The sequence below is a fragment of the Aotus nancymaae genome, unplaced genomic scaffold, assembly GCF_030222135.1.
Source record: "Aotus nancymaae isolate 86718 unplaced genomic scaffold, 86718_ANA_hifiasm-v0.15.2.pri h1tg000015l_1, whole genome shotgun sequence".
Taxonomy (NCBI): domain Eukaryota; kingdom Metazoa; phylum Chordata; class Mammalia; order Primates; family Aotidae; genus Aotus; species Aotus nancymaae.
Genome location: NW_026988427.1, coordinates 1,433,884 through 1,454,871, shown reverse-complemented (window position 1 = coordinate 1,454,871; position 20,988 = coordinate 1,433,884). Strand labels below are relative to the sequence as shown.

Here is a 20,988-nt window from a genome sequence, read left to right as displayed (position 1 = left end):
GCCCGCCTCAGCCTCCCAAAGTGCTGGGATTATAGGTGTAAGCCACCATCCCCAGCCATGTGGGTGTTTTTCAGTACTCCTGAGTGAGGGTAACATCTACAGTTTCAAGGCGCAGGATCATACCTGTTTTTCTGTAGCTGGGGGAAAAGGGAAAACCATTTGCTTTTCTTTGTTGAGATCTGCACCCTCTGCCCTGGCCCCCACTGCCCACTGGTATTTGGAAGGGCTTACATGTCAAGGTTAAACACTAGGATTTTATCAGTTCATAATGAGAGAAAAAGCAGGCATGAGAAGCCCAAGCTTATAACAGAGTCCAATCCTCCAGGTGCTGCCTACTCAGCTTGGAGAACCCAAAGGTGTTCAGTGTAGCCCGAACCCCCAACAACCATCACAACAGGACTTTTTAGACTGTTGAGGAAACTGCAGGCTGAACCAAGCAACACGTCTTCAAATGGGGCTTGCAGCGGGGACATGGAGGCCACCAGGGACAGGCTGGGGTGGACAAAGGCTACCAAGACTCAGGATATTCAGTGCACTAAGGCGTCCCAGAGACAACGTAGGGTAGTGGCTAAGAGTCAGCCTTCCCACTCAGCTGTCTGGGTTTGAATCCCAGCCATTCCATTAGTAAGCGTGTGATCTTGGGTCACTTCATGCCTCTGTGCCTCTGGTTCTTCATCTGGGTAACAATTGTATCTACCTCCTAGAGCTGCTATCAAGACTTAGGAAGTTAATTCTTATCATGTCTATAACACTGTCCCAGAGACAGTCAGGGCTCAATAAATTTAAGCACCATAATCATTCTTTCTCATCTCTTAGTATACCCCCAGGGACTCAGCCTGTAAATGAGCATCCACCCCAAGGTTTCCAGATGGCCCTAGTTCTGAAACCTATGTTGTCATGCTCTTAGCCAGTATCAATTTCCTTCCCAAGTGCAGTCCTCAGCCTCCTTCCAGACCCGTCCCCTCCACAGCTCCCTGCTCCCTGTAGGATGCAGAGGTGGGACTCTGCTCCCAACCAGTCTTGCTGCTGCCTGACAAAGCTATCACCTCCTTTGGGCCTCATCTGAAAAACCTGAGAATTCCTCCAAGAAAAGTCACCACTTTGGAGCCAGTGACAAGATCCAAGAGCTGGACTATGAGTCCACTGGACCTCAGACCCCTCTTTTTCTAACTGTTTGGCATTGGGTTTGGTCTTTACTAGATGACCAGGCTTGGGTGGTCTTGGCATCTCTTTCCAAAGGGGGAGAAAAGTGGTATGACACCCCACTATTCAGATCTGTGAGGAAGACCAGGCTAACTTTTTTAACACCCTGGTAGCCCCGGGTTTGGCACCTAAGGAGCCAGAGTCATGGAGATTCTTGAAGAATCTTCTCACAGACAAGGTAGGGAAATTTGGCACTGGGCAAGGGCATCACCAGGCTCCTTAAAATCACTGCAGCCCCTGGGGCTGCCTTCCTTCCAGGGAGCTTCCTGCCCAGTCATGGGTCTAAGAGAGTCACCCAACAGAATCAGGAAACAAGGCTTACTCGAACCAAGGGACCATTTTTATTGTCAGTAAGAAACAGCAACACTTTGGAGATGATCGGCTAGAAAAGAAACTGGTTGGTTGTATTAAAAAATGTAAAGTACAAAACTGTTAATCTAAAATAAAATTAAAAAGAATATTTAAAAGACTTTCTTTTCTGGGACTGAGTCTGGGACTCAGTAAATGAAACAGTTTCTTACACCTAAGAAACTGGGTTATGAAAGCTGTGCCTAGGATGTTGGGGAGAGCACACTGGGAGAAGGCATTCTTGCCAGTTCCTTGCGTTCAAGAATCTATGTTGAGGCTTCTTCATTCACCACCATCACTGCCCCAGGGGAAGCTGGGCTTGTTACACTCAAGCTCTGGGACCTGATTGGCCCCTCTGTCTCCTCTAAGTGAGGACAACTGACGGGCACAGTCTCCCACTCTCTGAGGCTTTGATGTTCCACCCATGGTTCTCTTTTTCCAGAAACTCCCCTCCCTGGCTCTCCCATGCAGCCCTAGTCAGCAGCAGCTCACAGGTCCATGGACAGCGAGTCTGGGATCTGTTTGCCTTCTTCAGCCGATTTGCTGGCCAGCTTTTGGGAGAAGAGAATAAACAAGCACAAAACCAAGATGGGATTATCAGATTAAGCACCAAAATGGAGCTTCCCAGTCCTGATCACAAAGGCCCCAATGCTGACCCCTGCCCAAAGCCCAGTGAATGTGAGCTGCTACGGCTTTGGCCAGAAAGGCAGTGGTAGGCAGTTGAGTGAGCCCAGGCTCATGGCCATGTGGACTTGGGCACATCACTTACCAAACCCTGTCAGCCTCCCTTATAAAATCCTGAGAGTGGGAGCTCAAATGGCATCATGTTTGAAAAGTGCTTAGCACAGTGCCTGACTCATCGTGTGCTCACAGTAAACTTGTGATGTTTATAATAGCACAGTCCTGATTTCATATTACCTTGAGGATCAGATAAGTTATGGTACCTTCTTGCTGTTGAGCAAAGATCAACAAGTAACAAGAGGAGACGGGACTTGCAGAATCAGTGCTTGGAAACTAATGTTCAATTTGTAGGATTTTGTGATACAGGTTGAATAGAAAAGTGCTGGAGCACTAAGGAGCAATTTAGGTGAGGACAGGCCACCTACTGCTTCTGAGGTCCCGGGTCCCTGCACATCCCTAGCTGGGGTCAGTCCTGGTCAGAGAAGCCACCTGGAGCCCCAGAGGAGAACTGCCCTCTGGGCATTGCTGCACAGTGTCCCAGAACTCAGGGCCTCCTGACCGTGCCTCCCTAGGAATGACCACATATGCCCACACATCTACACACAACCCCCAGTTTTCTTCTCTCTGTATTGCTCTCTTCCCTTTCTCCTCCCAACATCTTCCCTTCCTTCCACTCTCAGTGTCCTCACCATTGTCTTGAAGAACTGATTGACTTTCTTCCGTTTGAGTGTCTTCTTGTCACCGTCTGAGAGTTGGAGGAAGGTCTGGCTGAGGCGGGGGGATACGTTGGCCTCGTCCAACCCAGGCATGCCTGCCAAGGAGAGCGTCAGGGCTGGAAGGAGAGCAGAGCTGGGATATGAGTGGGTGGGTGGAGGAGAGGCGGTGCCTTGGGGCGGGTAGACAGGAGGAGAGCTGGGGGACAGAGCCAGCATCCAGGGTTCACACATTGTATATGCCAAGCAGGAGGTGGGATGCCTATCTCCTGCCATGCCAGGGAGTGGTGAAGCTGTCCTCTTTCAGTGAAGCTTGCCCACCCTACAGACAGGGGTCCAGCCTCTTGGCTCCTGGTCAAATCCTTGCCCCAAAGCCCTGACATCCCCAGGAAACACAGAGCCTTCTGCCCCAAGGCAGGGGACGGTGTGAGCTTACTCTTCCTTCAGCTCCCAATGCCAACACCCTGGATTTTTCTCTCCACTGCAGAAGACAGTAGGAAGAGATTCTCAGACTCACATGTCACCTGGTGGAGGGGCCAGATGGCCTAGTGTTTATAGCCCCAGCTTGGAGTCACAGAGACATGAAAAATTAGCTACTCTCTGACTGTTGGTTTCCACATTTGTCAAATGGAAGAAAGAGCCCAGACCTCCAGGGTGTTGTGAGGCCTGCTGAGAGGATACCAGCAAAATGGCTTGGGCTTCCTCAAATGTTGCAGCTGTGTTTAGGCTATCCTGGGTGGGCTGTCAGGGCAATGGGTAGGTGCCTGGTTCCAGGGCAGAGGGCCTGGGTCTTAATTCAGCCTCTGACATTTACTGGCTGGTGATAGGCAAGAGGCTGACGTTCTCAGTGCCTCAGTTTCCTCATTCATACAATGGGGCGGATGACATGAAGTACTTCCTGGGTACGTGCAGTGATGTAAATGAAATAATGAAGGAGTAGCAGTTGTCACAGGACCTGGCACCCTCGACATTCAGGAAACAGCAAGCGTCTTCACCATGATCGGCCTGCTGAGTTCCACAGGGCAGCACTGGCCCTGTCTTGCTCCATTCTGACCTGGCCCTTAGCACACAGAGCTGGGCACATAGCAGCAGACGCCAAGGACTTCAGCATGCCAGATGGAGTGCTCCCAGGCATGCCATGTCCCCTGTTAAGGCCTCAGGTTCCCTTCTGTGAGTTAGGACTGCTGGCTATGCTCTAACCTCCTCACTGGACAGTGAGTGAGTGACGGCGGTGGCAGATAGGTAGCATCTATGCACCCAACACTCTGCAGCTATGAGATGTGGTGGCCATTTTTGTAAAGCTAGAAACTGGCTTCCAGGTCTACAAAGAAGCCACAGGTCTTAAGGACAAAGCAAGGGCAAACTTCTGGCACCAAGAGGCCTGGCTGAGAACAAGGGGCCACGTAGTGGGACAAATGGATGCCCAGTGAATCCTGCTGAGGGCCCAAGGGACAGCAGGTCTCTCTCCTGTCCCGCTGGAGGTTGCTGGGATGGTGTCACCCCCAGGAAGTGGCGGGTATGGGGAGAGATGAGAGGGTGGGCCACTGTGAGCAGAGCCTCTCATCCCCCGCATGCCTGGCCCACTTTGTTGTGTAGACACAGTTCCCAACCATCTTCTACCCATCAGGCTGGTGACCTGTGCTATCTCTATTCCCTCATGCTGGTGGCAGCAGGGGGCATACCTGGGATGGTGGGCATGGACTGGCTGGCAAAACTCATTTGAGAGAGGACGGATGCCCTGAGGGGGATGGCCGTGTGCTCCGAGAGGTTGGTGTCACTCATGAACTCGTGCTTCCTGGAAAGCTGGAGGAACACACCACACACACATACACACACACGCACACACACACACACGCGCGCGCACACACACACACACACAAAAGAGAGGGTTAGCATGAGACAGATCTCGGCCCTGAAAGACCAGGGGGAGGGTGTGGCATGGTTTCTATGAAGCTGGCTCCAAGTTCGTTTATTCTGTTTTATACCATTCCATTCCAGCCTGTCATGTATGGTTGCACAGGTTGCACACTACACAACTATGGGAGGGGGGAAGGAGGGCATTCACTTAGACTATCACGTGAGTGGTGTCCCCTAGAATTGAGAAACACGGAAGACACTTCCATTCTTACCCATCCAGGCACATGTAGCCTGTGAGGCAACTGGGAAGTTTCTGGAGGGCTTTTTCTTCACCAAGCCATCTTGGTTGGCCCCTTGCTCTTTCATCTGGCACCCCTCCCTTGCCAGGGCAATTAATCCATCTCCCCCTCCCAGGATCCCAGAACACTTTCAACAAACCTCTTTTGCAGGGGGAAACTACGATTGAATTCAGGGCTGTCTGACATCAAGTCTCATCTTTAAATAGTGATTAGTTTACAAGACCAAAACTCTCAAAGCCAGGACAGTGAGATTTCATCTCTGCATCCCCACCCGGACTCCTGGCACACAGGAGGGGCTGAGACGTCAGTGGTTAGAACAGCCCTGGGGCGGGAGGCTACAGAAGCACCTAGCTCAGAACCAAGTGTGATGCTCTCCCCTTTAGTGGAAGAACAGGTGGCTTCTCTCCAGCCTGGAAAAGCCCTGTGCGGTGGTGGGAAGGATACACACAGGCTCTGAAGTGCAAAGTTCAACTCCCAGCTCCGTCATGTCCCAGCCCCCCAGCTGGCTAGACACGAGCAAGCGCTTCACCTCTCAGCTCCTCAGGTGCCAGCTCTGCGGTACCCACAGCACCGCGGAAGTGGGCTTCAGGGAAACCATGTGTGGAAGCCCCGGGTTTTGTGCTGAGCGTGTAGGGGAGATTTGCTAACAGCACCGGAGAGGCAGCCTGCCTCGGCCACTCACCCGCTTCAGGTCCGACTCGGCAGCTGCTTTCTCGTCCGCAAACACTACACTGCTTCTCTTTGTCCTCTTCTTGGACCTCCGCAGCTTGACCTCAGGCAGGGTGCTCCCTGGGGAGATCGGCTCCTCCTGCTCCACTCTTGGAGTCTTAGGTGGTGCTAATTCCAGGTCAAAGCTGAAAGGCCAGAGGGGCAGCCATGGAAACTGCAGTTAGAGCTTCAGTGGAACTGCCTCGCAAGGACCCAGGAAGCTGAAGGGGAACTTCAGGCTGCCTGAGTTGTCACTACAGGGTCGGGGTAGATCGGCAAATCTGGCAGAGGATTTGGGGAGCAACTTGCTCAATCCACAAACACTTAAATGTAATGACTAAAGTTCATTTATTTTATTAATGGTAAAATGAAATTGAAAGAAGCAAGCCATAGTAAAGAAACTGGTGAGAAGGAGAGGAGACTGGTTGAAAGTATGAATGTGGATTCAAATCCAGACACTGCCAGTTCTTAGCTGAATGAATAACTTTGGGTAAATCACTCAGTCTCTTCAGGCCATCATTTCCTTTTCAGTTAATGTGGGTCCTTGCAGAGACCCTGCAGAGTGGCCACGAGACGATGTCTGATGGCACATTCTTGGTATACGATGAGTGCTGGGTCACTCATGGTGTCTATGATTAGAGCAGATGAGTTGGGCAGGGTGAATGGTGCCCCCCAGAGCTGTGAATATCCCTTGGAATTGTTGGAATTGTGAAACACAGAAGACGTTTCCATCCTTTTCTCTCTGGACAAGAGTAACCTCTGAGGCCCACTGGGAAGTTTCTGGAGGGTCCAGCAATGATGGCCAGAGGGCCCCAGAAAGCTGGAAGGGGGCAAGGGAAGGAGGACCCTGACAGAGGGGTGGGTGGGTGGTACACGAGGAGGAGCTCTGCAATGAGGGCCACCCATGGCGGCTGGGAGGAGCTTCCTCGAAAGGGAACCGATCCCTGTGAGAGGTGACAATATTCCAGAAGGTGCAGGCTTGGTGAGGAGCTCAGGCTGGCTGACAGAGATCACTGGACTAGAAGTCTGGGGCTGCAGACGAGTCCTGCTGGGTCCGCAGGAAAGCCGCCTTGCCTCTCTGAGCCTCTGATAATCCCCTAAAAATGGTACTAACCATGAGCCTCCTAGGGTAGTTGTGAGGCTCCAGATGGGAAAAGGCTTTTAGACTGAAAGGGGGAAGTGGGAGGGAGGAGGGATGTTGCCAGGGAAGAGAGAAGGAGAAGGGATAGTGCCAGGGAGGCAGGGGTGCAGGGGGCTCCCTAGGGTGCAGGGACTGACCTCTCTGAGGTGGTCTTGCTGGGGGTGCTGCAGTCAGAATTCATGGAAGCCAGAGAGATGATGGACATCTGTCTGTATGAGCGCAGCATAGACCTGGGGCGGCCCACTCTCCTGTCGTCAAAGTCAGGCTGTGGTGGGAGAACAGGGTGGTTAGCAGCTGCAGCCTGGGCAAGGTGGCCCCAGCCTTCCTGTCACCTTCTTCCTCCACCTGGGCAGGGCAGAGCTGTATGGCTGAGTGGAGCATCAGCGCAAAAGCTTCCTGGCTGGCTGAGGCCAGGGGGTTCTTGTAAAATAAAGAATGTGGCCAACGTTTATTCCTGGTTTCTGGAAGGTAATATCCAAATCTTTGGAATTGCCTATGTGATAGGAGTATACTTGTTATTATTCATGGTGACCCCCTTGACCATACTTGATTTTATGCTAGTAAGATGGCTCCAGATGGCCAGAAAGACCAGCTTTATGATTATAGGGCTGGGGCTTTGAGCCATGTAATATCAGCTTAACCTCCAGGGAGTGGACAGACCTAGAGACTGATTTCCATCATTGGCCAATGGGTCTATCTATCGTGACTACATAATGAAACTCTAATAAAAACTCTGGACATAAAGCTCCAGTGAACTTCTCTGACTGGTAATCATACATCGATATGCCAGAAGGGGGATGCATCGGAGGACATGGAAACTTCATGTTTGGGACCCTCCTAGATCTCACACTGTTTCTCTTTATCTGGCTGGTCTTGATTTGTATCATAAACTGAAGTCATAAGTATCATGCTTTCCTGAGTGGTATGAATTGTTCTAGTGAATTATGAAACTGATGGGATAGTGGGAATCCCCCAATTTGTAGCCAGTTAGGCAGAAGTGTGGGTGGCATGGGTCCCTGAAGCTTATGCTTGGTATTTGAAGTGGGAAGCATCTAAGACCATACTTTCAACCTGTGAAATGTGACCTAACTCCACGGAGTTAGTATCAGAATTGCATTGCAGTGACTTTATGTAGGGAGTATTGAAAGTGACAACCTGTCTCGTGGAAAAAAAATCTTTGAATCAAAAGAGACCTGAGTTCACCTCTAGGCTCTTCCAGTAATTCATTTTTCTTCTCTGGGTCTCAGCTTTCCCATCTGTAAAATGGGAAGGCTGGACTAGATGGTTTTAAAGGAATTGCATAGCCTTGACATTTTACAATACCACATATTAAGTAAGAGGATGAAGGACCCTGAAAGCATCAGGTTCGTGGCCTCTTTAGTCCAAGGAGTTCAGTTGCCAAAACCACTGGCTTTGAACTAACAGAGCTAGAGGCAAATTCTGCCCCACACTCATTTGCTACATAGCCCCTGGCAAGTCACCTGACCCTCTGAACCTCAGAAGAAATACAGGGGGTTAAAAATCATTCCTGCCTCTCAGGCTTGTGGTGAGGATTAAGTGACCTAGTAGATGTCAAGTGTGTGGATCAGGCCTGGCACACAGTAGATGCTGCATCATTGTGGCTTTCATTATGATTACACAGTCCCTTGAGTAGTTGGTATTTGCACAATCCCATTGTAACTAGAGTTTGCCTGGGGGTTACCTTTGCTGGACCAAGTTTCCAGGAGGGTTCCCCTGGATGGGATTCAGCAATGCTGGCCATCACTGTCTTCTCTTTGGAAGCAGCTTCCTTTGCTGGGTTCCTTCCAACTTCAGCCTTCATCACCCTTCCCTGACCTACCCCGCCCAATCCCACCCCTCCAGGTCACAGGAACCACTTGTACCATCTCTCGGACACCATATTCCTTCTCCACCTTCATTTTCAGGTTCTTGAAACATTCCTCCATCCGGTCATGGAAGGGTCTCAGGTTATCTGACACCCTTTTCTCGTGGATCTTAATCCCAGCTCCCAGGAAGGGGATCTGGAGAGAAAGTGGTAAAGAATGAGCCAGAGGCTGGCCGGTGGGCCTCAGCCTGGCACCCAGTCCATCAAGGCAGCTGCAGTCAAGTCTGCCTGTTAAGAATTTGTCAAGGGCCTCAGGGTCCCCAGAGACCTGCAAACAGTATCCCCAGCCATGGGAAACAGGGAAAGTTGCAAACATGGGGTTTGCCCTGGAAAGGGGAGAAAGGCCCCCAGCTTTCCTCGCCTCATAGGAGGGCTAGACTCTCCCATTCTCCAAGAAAAGCCACATGCTTGGGAAAATTGACCTCTTAAAGAATCTACTTGGGGGCAGAGGGTGGGGATCAGAGGAGGGGAATCTCTGATCAATCTTCCATTGATTTGAAAACTTGCCTAAGACATTCTTGGCAATACTGAAGTGAAAGGATGAATCCAGAAGCTGGGAGATAGAGGAAGTCAAGAGCGGAGAGGAAACGGAGGAGTAGGCATAGCCTCATCTTACCACATGGAGCCAATGACACTTTATACAGCTGCTGAAGAAGGATATGAACGTGCTAATATCATAAAGTTAACCCACCAATAGGGAGCTTTGAAAAGTGATGTAAAAGCCTTAGGAAGATGAGGGAAGAGGGGAGGATTGATATGAGGGGGCTGAGGTTTTATTTGTCCTCATAGGAGGCCAGTGGATAATGTCTAAGTGGCAGCTACATTAAGGGAGAGCAGCAGAGCCATGGTGGGTAGTGTCAGAAAGAGAAGCTAAAACCTTTAGTTGTGTGGTCTCAGGAAACGTAACCAGGGGAGCAAAGGGTGGACTATGAATTATCTGGGGAAAAGTTGCTTTCATGATGGTGGCATAAAGATATTTCTGCCTGCTTCTCTTGGAGGTCTCCCAGAAACGACAAGGTGAAGGGGAAACTGAAATCTTCTGTGAAACTTGGAGACATTCATGAACCTGCCCCATAATGTGTGAAGGTGCAAGGAGGCGGGAGGACATAATTGACCTTTCAGAGCAGAGGAGGGAGGTGTTGATAAGGAGAAGCCAATCTGTCTCCATGAAGCCAGGAGGGCCTCAGAGATTGGAGGCTCCAGGCACTACAGAGAAGCCGGGTGAGCTGAGAGGGGCCAAATACCAAGGAATTGGTTGAAGTTCTGTATCAGAAGCAGTTAGATTGCCTGACAGCCTCACTCTGCAGCCAAATGTTCTATTTTCCCATTTTCCCAAGAAGCAGGAGCTAATCCTCTAGAACAATTAGAACAAGGAACTCTGGGCTTAGGGGCATCAGGCACAACAGAAGGCAGAATCAGGAGCCAGAGCGCAAATAAGGAGCTGAAGAGAAAGCCTGCATTTGGATCGTGAGACCTCCACTTCGCAATTCTCAAATGGCCAGCAGTGTAGCAGCTGGGATTATCTTTCTATATAACAGCTGGAAGGGGCTGACTCTAGAGAACGTGAATGGTCCCATGTAGAGAGAGACAGCTGTGGGTCATTCTGTTACCAAACAGCAATGCTACCCAGTTGCCAAGGCCCTCTCTCATGTACACAGATTTTCGATTAGCCTCGCTCTTAACTACGAAGAGAAGGCCAAGCATCACCAGACATTGGAGGAAACTCCCCAATATCAAAGACAGAGACCAGACCAACAGGAAGAAAAGAAGGAAAGAATACAGGAAGAAAAAACAGAATGAATTTGGAAGAAACGGAATAAAGAGGGCCTAGGAGAACATGTTTTTCTAAAAGTTTTAATGAATCTATAGGAATGGAAAAGATCCCCCATCCATGAAAAAGACAAGGATTTTATATAAAATAATGAATGCTAACGGGAAAACTACATATAAAAGTAGTGAGATAAAGTTGTAAATGGAGATAAGTTTATGGCTTTAGTTTTACATATTAGAAAAGACAGAAAATCAAGTAGCTAAGTATCCATCTCAAGATATTAGTAAAAGAACAGCGAATTAAATTCAAAGGGAGAAAAGAATGAAAATAATGAAGGTAAGAGTAGACATGAATACAAATAGAAAACAAATTTATAACAGAGAGTATCAACAGAGCCAAAATTTGTTTCTTTGAAATGATACAACACCAATAAACTCCTAAAAAGACTAATCAAGAAAATACAAGGTACTAATAACCAATATTAGGACTGAAAAAAACAGAACTACGAGAAGCAAAAATGTCATAAAAGATCGTAAGAAGAGCATATTATGAAAAGTTGACAAACAGAAAATAAAATTTAAAAACAATACCATTTACAATAGAATTGAAAATATCAAATACCTAAGAGCAGAGCTAATAAGATACATAAACGAAAATACATGAAAACCACAAAATTTTGCTGAAAGTAAAGAACTATATAAATGGAGAGATACTCTATGTTCATGGATGAGAAGATAGCCATTCTCTCCAATTTAATTTAATATTTAATGTACAATTAATCCAAATCTCAATGTGTTTTGGAGAAGTGTGTAAACATTGACAAAGTTATTTTTAAATTTATAGAGAAATACAAAGGACTTAGAAGAGGCAAGACACACTTGATGAAAAGCAACAATTGGGGTATACTGACTATTAGGTTTCAAGACTTAAGGCAGTGTGGTATTGGTATAAGCATGGCCATAGACCAGTGGATCAGAATAGAAAATCCCAAAATAGACAAACACATATATGGTCAATTTTGGGGGTCAAAGTGGGGAAAAATAGTCTTTTCAACACATGGTGCTGAAGAAACCGGAAATCTGTGTGGGAAAATAATCCGCCTCTTACTTTACATCTGTCAAAATGGATCATACACCTAAATGTATAAGACAAAACAATAAAAACTTGGAATAAAACATAGGACAATATCTTCGCTATCTTGGGGTCGCTAGAGGTTTCTTAAAGTGGACACAAAAGCACTAATCATTAAAAAAAAATGATAAATTAAACCTGACCAAAATTACAACTGCTGTTCATCAAAATACATCATTAAGAAAGCAAACAGATAAGCCAAACTAACAGAAGATATTTGTAATACACATATTTGACAGAAGACGCATATCTAGAATATAAATAAACTCTAACAAATCGATAATAAAAGGACAACTCAATTAACAATATAAGTAAAAGATCTGAAAAAGTATTTCACAAAAGGGTAATCTAATTAGCAGTAAGCATATGAAAAGGTGCTGAACACCATCGCCCATGAAGGAAATGCAAATTAAAACTAAACTGAGATATCATTACACATCCACCAGAAGGACTAGAATTAAAAAAGACTCCCGGTATCAAGTGTCAGTGAGAATGTGGATCAACTGACTTAGAAGTTGTGTGGGAGTGAAAATTGATTTAGCCACTTTGAAAAACTGCTTCTTGTGTCCAGTAAGGTTAAATGCGCATGGCCCAGCAATTCCACTACTAGATACATACTGAGGGAACTGAGTGCTTATGTCCACCAAAAGGCATAAACATGAATGTTCATAGCAACTTTACTCATAATACACAACACCTGAAAACAACCCAAATGTCCAGCAACAGGACAGTAGATAAATAAATTGACATGTTATTGGTAATTTAGAGACACGTACAATAGATAACACTTAGAAACAAAAGTCAAACCTCTAGTATATGCAACAACCTCGAAGAATCTCAAAGGCATTATGCTGAGCAAAAGAAGCTACAGATTCAATAGCACATGCTGTACTGTAGAATACAATTTATAAGAGGTTCAAGAACAGGCAGAAAAACCTAACCTTTGGTGACAGAAGACTGCAGTATCTACTAAAGCTGAATATCCTTACATGCTACGACCAGGCAAGTCAATGCATAGGTATATACCCAACAAAAATTTGTTGTGTATAAGACACACACAAGGATGTTCAGCATAGCATTACTTGTAATAGCCCTAAACTGAAAGAAACCCAATTCTCTATTAGTAGAAAAATAAATAAATACATTTTGGTATAGTTACATAAGTCAGTTGTAAGGGACTACTATATAGCAATGAAAATGAATGAATGATACATAACTACGTACAACAAAATTCATGTCTTTTACAAACATAACATTGGGCAAAATAAGTTAGATTCAAAAGAATGCATATTGTGTGATTCGTTTTATGCATAGGTCAAAATTAAGCAAATCTAAACTATAGTGTTTAAGAATGAGTGTTTGGGTTGAGGCAAGGAAATGATTACTATAAAAGCAGAATAGTGCTGACTCTTAGGGAAGGAGTCATAGGATAGGCTTAGGGGAGCTAGCAGAATTCTATTTCATCTGGGTGGTGGTCATATGGGTGTATGTTTTTTGATAAATCAGTGGGTTATATATTTTCATGTGTACTTTTCTATACACAATATTTCACAACAAAGTTTTAAAAGAAGAGCATACTGTAGACATCTTTTTATGCCAAAAATATAGAGAGAGTCTTCACAAAGAAAAGAAATTAACAAGCCATTGATCTTGAAATCTGCAAAAGGTTGAACACCAAATGTACTTCGAAGGCCTCAGCATTCATTGGGTTGCTAGAGGTTCAAATACATTCACTCCCTTGAAATCTAACCTTCTCATGTTTTGAGTAAATTCAAAGTGTATTTGACTTTGCAAAACCAAGATCCAATCTAGAATTAAGCTCCAAGTGGGCAGGGAACAGGCCCAATTTTGTTCATCACTGTCTCTGTTGCCTAAGACTGCCTAGACCACAAAAGAGGCTCAGTAAATACAAGATGCAATAACAAATGGAATGAAACAGGTAGGGAAGAGCTAATCTGCTGCATGTAATCATGTTAAAAGGTGCCTAGGCTCCAGGTAGGAGGAATATGGCTCTGGTCAACCTCCTTTGGGGGTTAGGTCGGCCTCTGTAAAGGTGGTGTCAGGAGCAGCAGGCGGGACTAAGGAGAATGTGGCCACTAGGGGGCGGTGTCTGAAGGCCCCTAGCTAGTGACTTTCAGAAGCAGTCACATCTAACCGAGTACATGCTTTCAAAGTCTTCCTGCTTTGTTAGTAGTGTCCCTCTAATAAGCTCCAAGACAGTAGTAGAATTTTCTTAGAAGGTACAGCTTGGTATTTGCTGTGCTGTGAAGCTGAAGTTCATTCTTAGGGTACAGCAGACACAGCATGAAGCTGTTTCCAGATGAGCAGAGGTCCCCAGTGGAGAGGACCAGGGCAGTGGTATGAATTCAGAGTGACATCCAACACTAAGCAAATCTGTGTGACACGTTAGCCTTCCCTGAGGCTTCCCAGTACTGTCTGAGGATGGGAACCAATCAAAGCCCGGCCTTCCTGCTTCCCAAGTCTGGGGTGCTGACGGAGCAAATATCATCATTTGAATAAAGAACATGATGACTTGAGAAGGCTGGGGACCTTGGAAATATTTGGACATACCAGGTGGCACAAGGTAAAAAGAAAGAGAAAATTCCAGACAGACACACAACATGCATTCGGGAAAAGCGTGTCTGTGCAGTGCTTGGTGTTTCATTTTTAAAGCCCCACTTTGCATAAATTGGCAGAGGCAGAGAAGGACCTGAATTAGGAATCCTTATTTTAAGAAAAGAGGCTGCACCCAATGCTTCTCATTCCCTGATTTCCCTAGAGTAACAAAAACTCCCAACCACAAAAGCTTGCTTTTCTTTGCACAGTGACTGGCAAGAAGGGAGCGAGGGAGGGCAGGCAGCTGCAAGCTGCCACCACCTGCCCCTGCACCCACTGCTTGCCTCCCGCCAGCTCCTGCCCTCTGAGCCCATCCCTGCGTTCTGCCGAGTGGTTTGCTGAGAGCCCAGAGTGGGCGACTGTCTGAGGATGGGGCTGCTCCAAGCCTGAAGGGGAAGCCTCGCCCTGTGTAAGCCTCTATGGGAGGGATCTAGCAGACCGTTTCTTCTGCAGGGAGAGGGAGAATGAAAGAGAAGAGGAAGAGAAGCCAAGAGAGGAGTAAGATGTGCGGGGGTGGAGGGCAAAAGACAGAGAGGCAAGGAATGGAAGTGCAGGCTTCTAAGAGAGAGAGGGAAAGACAGAGGCAAATGCACCAAGAAAGAGGAGAAGGGAGGAAAGAAAGAGCCCACAGGAGGAAGAGGGCTGCAAGGAGAGAACGGAAGGAGAGGAAGGTAGGTGGCCAGCCTGAGACCGCAGGGTGGTACCTTCCAAGCCCGTGGGCCGAGCAGCAGCTTGTGTGGAATGCAGACCCTTTGACTCACAACCAGCCACACAAAGGCCTTGATTATTTTCAAAACCTGACATCCGTCTGAGCATTATCTGCAACAAACTGGGTCAGCTCTAAAAGGAGGAGAGGTGGGAGTAGGGGCTCACGTCTTCTATTATCAGATTGGCCTGTGCTGGGTGTCGAGGGAAGGTGCTGGTTTGGAGTGTGGGGGCCTGGTGTTCGTTTTCATCCCACTGTGAAAAGCCATCCCCTGAATTCAACATCAAATAAGGTAATCTTAGCACCATCCAGCATAGCATTGCTGCCTGGCACCATGCAACACCCGAGAGTGCAGTGCCCCAAATCTCTGTTCCAGGATGTACCTGCTCAGGTGTGATACAGACTTGGAAGAGGGGCTGAAAAGCAAGGGACAGGAGGTCATGCAAATTTAGGCTGTCTCAGCCAGAGCCTAGCTTAGGGCAAGTGAACCATGGTAGGGGGAGAGGAAGGAGGACCGGATGCTCCCCCAGCCAGCTCTGCTTTACCTGCCATGCAATCAGGTCCTTGAGGTGGGTCAGCTTGTCCTGGTCCTCAGGGTGGTCCCTGATGTACTCTTCAGTGAAGAAGGCCTGGGGAGGACAGACAGGAGTTCAGCGTTTCCTGTTCATTTGGCATTTCACAGCCAATCTCTTTGGCACTGGGAGAAGATTCAATTGGAGAGGGGCAAGGATGAGGTCATTGGCATTCGGATGGAACAAGAGTGAGCGGTCTGGAGAGACTGACATTGTTTTCTCTGCCTGGAGGCTCAGATCAGCACCTAGTGGGAATGGGCTGCAAACTGGAAAAGTGGTTCTCAAAGTCAGGTTCCTGAGCCAGCAGCAGCAGCAGCAGCACTTTGGAACTTGTTAGAGATGCAAATTCCCTGGCCCCAGCCCAGACAGACTGAATCAGAAACTCTGGGGGTGGGATGAGGACCTGTGTGTCGGGAAGCACTGTAGGGGATTCTGATGCTCCTTCAAGTTTGAGAAACTGCTCTGCAGAAAAGAACTCAGTAAGGATTCTCACTGGGTGGGTGTTCCAGTTCACCTCACGGCCTCCCTCGTTGCAAGGGACCCTGGCAGCCCCTAGCCATTTCCTGGGCTCTAAACAGACATATCCTATCACTGCTCAAGGCTGAGCAAAGGGTTACCAATGATGACTGCATCGGTATCTGAGGGTAGCTGGAAGGACTGATCAGCTGACTGGAGTTATTGTTCCTGAATTATACTACTGTGTGGCATTCTTAGTTTTATATCAATGGATAACATAGGAAAAATAATAGGGAATTCATCAAGAGATTTACTAGAATGAGGAGTTCATTTTTCCTTCAGTGTCTGCTAGGTGAAAACCAAGTAAGAACTTTCTATTCTATTTTAATGCCAAGAAAAGCTGTGTCTCCTTACTGAGAAATGGGTGTTTTTCCTTCCAGTGGATAATGTGTCTCATATAAGCGATACTATTTCCCTTTTTGCCATGAACACCAGGAAGCTCAAAAATAAAATCTGTGGCTCAAATGTGTGGGGCTTTCTGGAGGGACCTTATGATCTTGATAACTAGATTATAGCTCCCCTCTTAGAGATGATCGCTTAGATTTTATGTCTTTTCACAGATTCTGAGTTTCATTTCTTTCCATTTGTACAGATCATTTCAAATCCTCTGTGGAAGAGATGAGTTTATACAACTGGCACGTGATTTAATGGTCCGGCTCACAGTCACCCCAGAGCCTTTCCTTAATAGAGCCACCCGAATCTGCCCAGTTAGATAAGGGGCCCTTGTGACCCCTGCCCCTTCCTGCCCCAGCACAGGGTGTGGATAGGAGGGTGGGAGGGAGACGGGAGCTCAGCTAAGACATGAGGCTGTAGAAACATGAGGGCCAACCAAGCTGAGGGTCCCTTTGTGTACAAGGACAGCCAGAGAAGGATAAGTGACATGCAGCTGCATCTGTCCCCTGGGTCCTCCCTCCACTGCTCTGCCCCCTGAGCTCCCCTGAGCACAGAAATCCTCACCTTCTCGTACTTGGCGAAGCCTCCCATGACAGCAGGGTCCACAATCCCATTCAGGAGCATGGAGAGCGGGTTGATGGGGAGGGTCTCGTCACTCTGGTACTGGTTTATCATCATCAGGATCTTCTCATTGGCTGTGGACATGGTTTCTATGGCATTCTCCAGAGGACTAATTGTGGTCTGTGGAAAATGACATCACCAAGAAGAAAGGGCCTTAGTTAAGTCACTTTAAAAACAAATATTATTGGTATTGATTTCACTTGGGGTGGGAATTCAAATGAGGCAATGCTCCCTGAGGGGCTGTAGCAGGATCTTGTAATTACTGAGCTCTGGCGGCTGTCTGCTCTCTGGGGAGAGACAGACTGACTTTCTGCTTAGTGAGAAAGGACTTTCTTTAGGGACACAGAAGCAGGAAATGTCAGGTACTTGCTGAGGCTTCAGATGCTAAGTGTACCCCAGAGAAGATTTCCTCTCCTTATTATTTGGGTGCAACACATGACAATTTAACCCTTTCAGTATTGGTTGAGCAGAAACTATGTGTGAGTGATTGGCCAGAGGGATTAGAGCCATTTGCGATGTAGGCACGCAGCCTGGCACATAGTAGGTCCTAAGACTGGTTGTTAGGGGGTCAGTGTTCCAAGGTAGACTGAGTTTAGTTGGGAAAGTTAAACTGAACACCTCTCCAACACCTCTTAGAAGGCAACATAAAGAGAGCGCCATCAAATGCTAACCAGCAAAGAGTACAGTTTGCAAGAACATGAGATCTGGAGTAGAAAGCTAAAGTAGAGGTCGGCAAACAGTTTCTGTAAAAGGGCCAGATAGTAAATATTTTAGGATTTGCAGGCCAGATGGTGTCTGCTGCAACTACTCAACTCTGTTATTGTAGGGCAAAAGCACCTACAGGCAGTATGTAAATGATGAGGATGGCTGTTCCAATAGAACTGCAGAAATAGGTTGTGCGTGAAATTTGGTCCATGGGCCATAGTTTGCTGACCCGTGAACTAAACTGAAACGAAGTAAATAAAAATCTTAAATTTGCTAACACCTGTTTTGTGGTCTAACACATGACCTATACTGAAGCGTGCTGCTCCATGTGCACTTCAGAAAAATGTGTATTCTGTTGCTGTGGGGTGGATTGTTCTGTGTATGTCTGTGAGGTCCATTATGATCTAAAGTGTAGTTCAAATTCAATATTTTCTTGTTTTTTTGGCTAAATAATCAGTCCAATGTGAAAAGTTGAAAAGGGTATTGGAATACCCTACTATCATTGTGTGGCAGTGTGTGTCTCCCTTCAGATCTCCTAATGTTTACTTTGTATATTTAGGTGCTCCAGTGTTGAGTGTGTATGTGTTTACAATTGTTATATCCTCTTGATGAACTGACCTCTTTGTCACAATATAATGATCTTGTCTTTTTTTTTTACTCTTTTTCACTTAAAGTCTATTCTGTCTGAAATAAATATATCCTGCTCTCCTTTGAAAAGTTTTCATGTGCATGGAATATCTTTTTCCGACCCTTCACTTTCAGTCTATGAGTGTCTTTAAGGTGAGGTCAGTCTCTTGTAGGCAACATATTTGATACAATTTGGCTCTCTATCTCCACCCAAATCTCATCTTGTAGCTCCCATAATTCCCACATGTTGTAGGAGGGACCTGGTGGAGATGATTAAATCATGGGGACAGATCTTTCCCATGCTGTTCTTGTGATAGTGAATGGGTCTCATGAGATCTGATGGTTTTACAAAAAGGAGTTTCTCTGCACAAGTTCTTTGCCTGCTGCCATTCATGTAAGATGAATGCTCCTCCTTGCTTTCTGCCATGATTGTAAGGCCTCCCCAGCCATGTGGAACTGTAAGTCAGTCTCAGGTATGTCTTTATTGGCAGTGTGAAAATGAACTAATACAATATCATTAGTTTTTTTTTTTTTGGTTCAGTCACTCTATGCCTTTTGATTGTTGAATTTAATCCATTTACATTCAAAGTCATTATTGATAGGAAAGGACTTACTAGTGCCATTCTGTTCATTGTTTTCTGATTGTTTATAGATCCTTTGTTCTTTTTTTTTCTGTTCCTCCTTCCTTTATGGTTGATGGCTTTCTGTAGTGATGTGCTTTGGGTCTTTTATATTTTGTATATTTATTATAGGCTTTTGCTTTGTGGTTACCCTGAGGCTTACATAAAACATCTTATACATGTATCTGGCTATTTAAAGCTGATAACAACTTAACTTTGAGCACATAAACAAACTTCATTTTTACTCCTTCTCATGTTTTATGTTTTGGATGTCATAATTTACATGAAAAATAATTTGTATCTTTAACAAACTATTAGAGCTTTAGGTGTTTTTTTTTAATAATTGTTTTGCCTTTTAATCTTTATACTAGATAATTTGCCCACCATGATTAAAGTATTAGCATGTTTTGGATTTTATAATATACTTATTTTTTAACGGTAAGTTTTATATTATCATATGTTTTCATGTTATTAACTAGCATCCTCTTCCTTCAACTTAAATAACTACCTTTAGCATTTCTTATAAGGCAAGTCTCATGGTGATAAACTCGGCTTTTATCTGAGAAAGTCTTTTGGGTCTCTTTGGATTTATCTTATTTGTTGTCCTTTGGGCTTTCTGGATCTAGATTTCTATTTTCTTTTCTAGGTTTGGGAAGTTTTCTGTCATTTCTTTGGATATGTTCTCTGTCCCTTTCTCTCTCTATTCTTCTTCTTCTTCTTCTAGTACCCCAATAATGTGTATAGTGTTACACTTGATGGCGTCCCATAAGTCTCTTATACCAGCCTCATTCTTTCACATTCTTATTGTTTTTGCTCTTCAGGTTATGTGATTTCCAGTTATTTGTCTTCAAGTTCACTAATCCTTTCTTCTGTTTGATCTAGTGTGCTATTGAACCCTTCTATGGCATTTTTCAGTTCAGTTATAACATTCCTAAGCTCTGTGGTTTCTGTTTGGTACACTTCATGCTTTCTCTTTATTAGAATTCTCAGTTTGTTCTTGCATTGCTCTCCTGACCTTTGTGAGCATCTTTATGAGCATTATTTTGGATTTCCTGCTGAGTAAATCACATGTCTTGACTCCACACATATCGGTTTCTGGAGATTTATCTTGTTCCTTTACTTGGAATAGATTGTCCTGTTTCTTCATTTTCCTTCAGTGTCTGTGTTGGTTTCTGTGCATTAGATAAGACAGCTATATCTCCTAGTCTTGTCAGACTGGCCTCGTGTAGAAGAAGGATCTGACCAATCCATCTAGTGTGAAATGTTAGGGATCCTCTCAAATCTCTCTATTTGTCCAGACTGCTGTCTCTGTTTTTGGTAGCTCCCTAGAGTTTAGGATGTGCCACTTCCTGTCAGTGCCCTGAGACAGATAAGGTAGGGGCTAGACTCTCTAGATGTAGCTGGAAAGGTCAGGGTGTTAGATGTGTGTTCCAGCTCCTTCCATCTTCACAGTGAAGCTGAGCATGGGTGATTATCTCTCACTCTGTCTGCCCTAAGCTTGGGAGAGAATCTGTGGCAAATGCCTACACTCAGGTTCAGGCTGCACCCTCTGATTCTGGGGATATAGTTGTTGAAATTGAACCCACTGTATATCCACCTCTTTTTGCTGTGGTCTAGGGCCACTCAGGAAGGCAAAACTCCATTGACTCCCAGAGCTACGTCATTAAGAGGACAGTCTCTTGGGTGGGAGCTCTAGTATGGCACTTGGTATGTGGCCAAATTCCTTACAGGAAGAATGGATAGACCTGGATTTATCACTGGATTGAGACAGAGGAAAGACTTGTGAAGTGCCAACCTCTGGCTGCTGGAAAGCTATGGTTTGTTTTCCCTATTAGCTCCCTGATGCAAGTTTGTTAGATGCCAAGCCATTAAGTA

At 45.9% G+C, this 20,988-nt stretch overlaps 1 protein-coding gene across 2 annotated transcripts in view; it reads right to left on the bottom strand.

The window, feature by feature from the left end:
- Nucleotides 1-1,521: 1,521 nt before the first annotated feature.
- The window catches only part of DOCK2 (dedicator of cytokinesis 2), a 437,527-nt gene continuing 418,060 nt past the window's right edge, over nt 1,522-20,988 (bottom strand). The window contains exons 45-52 of one of the 2 annotated variants that reach the window (XM_064376547.1): nt 17,105-17,281; nt 15,605-15,688; nt 8,834-8,971; nt 7,088-7,215; nt 5,784-5,955; nt 4,628-4,748; nt 2,922-3,064; nt 1,522-2,102 (exon numbers count right to left, since the gene is read on the bottom strand). In XM_064376547.1, coding sequence (XP_064232617.1) covers nt 2,040-2,102; nt 2,922-3,064; nt 4,628-4,748; nt 5,784-5,955; nt 7,088-7,215; nt 8,834-8,971; nt 15,605-15,688; nt 17,105-17,281 — 1,026 coding nt within the window. In that variant the 3' untranslated portion in view covers nt 1,522-2,039. The remainder of the gene's footprint in view (nt 2,103-2,921; nt 3,065-4,627; nt 4,749-5,783; nt 5,956-7,087; nt 7,216-8,833; nt 8,972-15,604; nt 15,689-17,104; nt 17,282-20,988) is intronic. The other variant, XM_064376548.1, reaches the window with a different exon arrangement.